Source organism: Nuphar pumila, chromosome 15 (assembly GCF_984573655.1).
Source record: "Nuphar pumila chromosome 15, dmNupPumi1.hap1.1, whole genome shotgun sequence".
Taxonomy (NCBI): domain Eukaryota; kingdom Viridiplantae; phylum Streptophyta; class Magnoliopsida; order Nymphaeales; family Nymphaeaceae; genus Nuphar; species Nuphar pumila.
In genome coordinates, this window is record NC_143263.1 from 34,577,798 (window position 1) to 34,583,127 (window position 5,330).

The 5,330-nt window shown below is 41.8% G+C and overlaps 1 protein-coding gene across 1 annotated transcript; it reads left to right on the forward strand.

Moving 5' to 3' along the window:
* Window positions 1-1,358: 1,358 nt before the first annotated feature.
* Window positions 1,359-3,688, forward strand: PID2 (AGC (cAMP-dependent, cGMP-dependent and protein kinase C) kinase family protein). Its single transcript, XM_089990476.1, has 2 exons — window positions 1,359-1,986; window positions 2,812-3,688. Exons 1-2 carry the CDS (start codon window positions 1,409-1,411, stop codon window positions 3,686-3,688), a joined length of 1,455 nt encoding a protein of 484 aa, XP_089846602.1. The 5' UTR covers window positions 1,359-1,408.
* Window positions 3,689-5,330: the final 1,642 nt, after the last annotated feature.

Below are 5,330 nucleotides of genomic sequence, written 5' to 3' on the forward strand. Positions count from 1 at the left end.
TAAATCGCTACTCTCTGATCTAATTTTTATTGTAAATTGCTACTCTTTGATTTGATTTCTATTGTAAATCGCTACTCTCTTATCTGATTTTTACTGTAAATCACTACTCTCTGATTTGATTTTCACTGTAAATCGCTACTCACTTATCTAATTTCTACTATAAATCGCTACTCTCTTATTTGATTTTTATTATAAATCGCTACCCTCATATTTGATTTTTATTGTAAATCGCTACTTTCTGATCTGATTTCTACTATAAATCGCTACTCTCTGATTTGATTTCTACTGTAAATCGCTACTCTCTGATTTGATTTCTACTGTAAATCGCTACTCTCTGATTTGATTTCTACTGTAAATCGCTCTTTTCAATAGAGAGAATAAAGAAAATCATGACCGCTCAGAGAGAAATCTTATTACTCTTTTCAACAGTTACAAGAGAGAAAGAAAAGAAAGAATTTATACAAGGCAAGGGCGACAACCCTAAACCTAAATAAGTTGGGTTTGATCTATAAGAAACCGAGTCTCAAACATAAACCCTAATAAGTTGGGACCCGCGCCAGGGAGAGCCCCCAAACCCCCTTTCTGCAAGGGCAAAAACTATGAATCAGGCTCCACAACTCATCAGGTAGAAATAAGAAGGCAGCCATATGTTGAAACGCAAGCTAAAAACAAAGGCGAAACATGCAAATCTATTTACGGGGAGTGGGAGGACATTTTCATCCAATGCATATCTATCTTACGGGAGGACATTTCCGTCGAAAGCATATCTACCTTTTTTATATGTTATTTTATTATAAAGCCATCGTGGGCAACATTAGCTTATGAATTATCGTGGGTCCCAAGATATTCCTCCGTACACACGGGAACACATGAATTTGTGTTTCGGGGAGAACACCCACCACCCTCTCGGTATGAACATGTGACGCCCTAAAGAAACCCCTTTACTAATTAGTGTCACAAGAGACGACCGGACCACCACCCACTGCCCTCCGTCCCTTAATAAGTCTGTCATTAATAGAGAACGGGAATTGCGTGGGAAACTTTTCTCACCACCCAGTCATCTAACCGGAAAATAAATAAAACATGAAACAACAGTAAAAAAAAGCCAGTCAGCTATCTTTTTTATGAGGGCAAGACGACACACACATGCCCTTTGCTTTTCCAGCGACCATAAGTATGCTTCTCGTTCATTCACATCTACACGGAAGACCGCTTTTAGATTTTCTTGTTTCCAGCTAAAAGAGAAAGATGACACATTTTCCTTTCATCATTTCACAGAAACTTGCACCATTCCCGCTATATTAACTCAAACCAAGACTACTGCATGAGAGAGAGAGAAAGAGAGAGAGAGAGAGATCACCACTCAACTCACACCATAATAACTCAATCCAAGACTAAAGAGAGAGATATGGCGATAACAAGGTCTTCCGAGGACTACGAGTATGACAGCAGCGTCTCATCTTCCACCACCACCACCACCGTCCTCAATTCGAGTACCAGCGACGTGAGCTTCACCAGCTTGATCAGCTCAGCCTCCGCCCGCAAATCATCATCATCCGACGCCACCGATCGGAACAAGCCCCACAAGGCAAACCAGGCAGCATGGGAAGCCATGAAGCGCCTAAGGACCGAATCCGGCCGCGTCGGCCTGGACCACTTCCGCCTCCTCCGCCGAGTTGGCAGCGGCGACATCGGCAACGTCTACCTGTGTCAGCTGCGGCACCCGGTGAGCGCGGCATCCTCAAAGTGTCTCTACGCCATGAAAGTCGTCGACCGAGAAGCGCTCGCCATCAGGAACAAGCTCCAGAGGGCGGAGATGGAGAAGGAGATCCTGGCGTCTCTGGACCATCCTTTCCTCCCCACGCTCTACGCGCAGTTCGACGCCTCGCACTACTCGTGCTTGGTCATGGAGTACTGCCCCGGTGGCGACCTGCATGCCGTTCGCCAACGCCAGCCAAACAGGCGCTTCACCGTTTCCTCTGCCAAGTAACACCCTCTTCTCCTTTCCTTTCTTCAGAAGTTAATTTACATTCTGAAGCTCAAGCTTTTTGCTTTCCTCTTCTTACAAGTAGTTAACAACATTAATGCCTGCAAAACTCACTAGCAGGACAAGTGAATTTATAGTTGACTTGTTATTTGCTTTCTTCAAGCTTTGGGAGTTTGATCTGAACAAAACGCATGTTCTTACAAAACATTTGTATAGCAATAACTCATTAGTTAGATAGCAATTTAATTAAGGCGTGTGTTTTATATACGTCTAATTCATTATTTCCTATTTCTTTTGATCCAATAAGTTTCATGTAAAACAGGTAATAAACATCGTCACAAATATCGCCATTTTCTTGAAAATGTTAACATATTACAATCTCGAAAAACTTCGATATTTTCGAAATAACACCTAATTTTCAAATTAATGCAAATTTTATCCCGATATTATCGCATTAGAATGGTTTTTTATATTTATACATATTTTATACATTTTTAAAATTTAAATATACAGACGTCTTCCTGTTCCTAAAATACAAAATCTTTAAATTTATCGTGAGATTTCTTCTTTGTCAAGAAAATCTTGACAGAAGATTTGTTTTTCTGTCTCTCTAAAAAAAATGAAAGATTTGTGATTATGGTAATAACCAATCTTCTCGATTTCTAGATTCATGCTTCTTAAATTGAGTGTAATGATGAAAAAGAGTCAGTTTAATGTGAACCTAGCACTCTGTTTACACTTAGGATTCTGTTTAATGTTTTCCGTGCACTGTGTCATTATCTACTTTTGGCGATTCTAATGTCTGATTTTCCTAAATAAATTAGATTCTATGCAGCAGAGGTGCTCTTGGCTCTTGAGTATCTCCACATGATGGGGGTGGTTTACAGGGACTTGAAGCCTGAAAATATGCTTGTTCGCGAAGATGGACACATAATGCTGTCTGACTTCGACCTCGCACTCAAATGCGATGTCATTCCGAAACTTCTGAAACCGAAAGTTAGCCAAGAAGAAACTCGAAAATCCGAAGTAGACAAGGCAGCTCCATACCCTTGTGCGCTTCCTATGCAACCTGTGATCTCATGCTTCTCGGTGCCTAAGAGAGGCAATAGAAGAAGAAGCCAAAAGATCACAACCATAACAACCACAGCCAACAAGGTCGACTCGCAAGAATTGGACACCGAGCTCGTCGCCGAGCTCGTCGCAGAGCCGACCAATGCTCGGTCCAAGTCCTTTGTGGGCACACATGAGTACCTAGCCCCGGAGGTCATCTCTGGGTTGGGCCATGGGAGTGCTGTGGACTGGTGGACCTTTGGGGTGTTCTTGTATGAGATGTTGTATGGGCGGACCCCATTTAGAGGTCACAACAATGAGGGGACACTGATTAACATAATTAAGCAACCACTGAGCTTCCCAAAGATGGTTGTGGATTGCAATGATTTTGATGATATGGTGAGAGCTCATGACTTGATAAGTAGGCTATTGATGAAGAACCCCAAGAAGAGGATTGGGTGCTTGAAAGGGTCTGCAGAGATCAAGAGGCATGAGTTCTTTAAGGGGGTGAATTGGGCACTAATTAGGTCAATTAGGCCACCAGAGGTGCCTTCTGACATGAGCAAGGCCAGCAGCAGAATCAAGCCACAAGTGAACTGCATACACAAGGGTGCAACTCGCACGGTTCCTTCTCACTTTGATTATTTTTAATTGTAAATAAATAAACCACAACTTTACTCTCTCTCCCTCTCTCTTACATTTTTTTGTTGTTTTGTGCTTTATATATTGAAAGCATGTGTTCTTTTACATCAAGCATCACATGCACCCATTCACCAAGTTGGGCCCATGCAAGAATCTAACTAAGCTCGAGTTATCAATCATGAAATGTTATGAGATTTTCAATGCCCACTGACCTTCAAAATCTGGATCTCAACCCAAAGACTATTTAGGAAACAGCCTTCATAACCCAGTTTCCTTGATTCTAGTGAATCATCCACTTAAACGTGGACTAAACCAAATCATTCACTGAATTCATTGGTGCAAAACTAAAATCTCTGGTTCCCCTTGCCCATTACAGTGTATACCTATCTTTGGCCTTGCCACAAGGGTCTCGTACTCGTGGGTTTCGAACCGGTGACATCTCATCAACTCGGTTGCTTTTATCAGATGGACTCATTTCTACCTATTTTTAATTGTACTTTGTAATTTGTATTCTATGAATCTTTTTCTCTTGTGGCGTGCATGTCATTGAAGATCCCATGTATAAAGGGACAGGACACAACATATGAACAGGTCACATGACACGCTATGACACAGCGTCAACATATTTTCAAGGAACTCGTGTCAAATTCGTATAGCATGTGGTACAGCTTTTTTAACATATTCACTATGCAACAAAGTGTAGGCTGTAGAACCATTTGTTATTATAAAAGACATGACCTACACACATACAGATAGGGGTACAAATGGCGGGCAGGTTATATGTTCTACCCCCCCTCGGAACATGCAGTGCGTGTTCTGGGGTCTCAATTGAGTGCCACATGGTGCTCAGTGGGGTGTACGGGTGATCCGTACACTGCTATACATCCCACAGGCAAGTGTATGACTCACCCATACACCCGACTGAGTGTCACCCGGCGCTCAGTAGAGACCCCGAAACACACATTGTAGCTACAGTGCATGTTTCAGGGAGAACACGCAACACCCTCTCGATACAAATGGGTCAGATTCAGGCCAGATCTTGCCAGATCCAAATTCGAATATGAAATGCAAACAATAGATCTGAATCAGATCCGAGAAAATTAGATTGAATCCAAATTCAGAATCCATGTGATAATACTGGATCCAAAAAAAATTAGAACAAAACAAGCTTTTTACATGTAAAAAATGCATTCGGGTCAGATTTTGACTCGGATCAACTCCAAATCTTACTTAAAATGCTGATCCGAATCCAAAAGTGATCCGATTGAATAGATCCGGATCTTATCCAAATTCACTTTAGGATTTGATTTAAAGAATCCATATATGAAAAATTATATTAGATTCTGATTGGATACCAGACCATATCCGATCCGTTAGCATGCATGTCGGGCTTTGACCTCAGTCTGAGGTGGGTCATGATGAGCCCCACAATCCGGTCAGGCAAGCAGGCGCACGCGGGGCTCATGTCCTGTACTAGCAGTCAACAAAGTACAGTTCCATGAAGGGTAATTTCGTTATTACAAAAAGTTAAAATCATGCTCTCAACTTTTACATATTTGTCCATCATGGTGTTACTTTACAAGATACGCATGCTATGCGACCCTGCTTACCCACATATGTAAAGATTTGAGCATCATTGACTCACGAGCAT

Coding starts and splice junctions, on each gene's coding strand:
- PID2 (XM_089990476.1), top strand. CDS start 1,409: ATGGCGATAACAAGGTCTTCCGAGGACTACGAGTATGACAGCAGCGTC. Junction 1,987..2,811: donor TTCACCGTTTCCTCTGCCAA/GTAACACCCTCT, acceptor TAAATAAATTAG/ATTCTATGCAGCAGAGGTGC.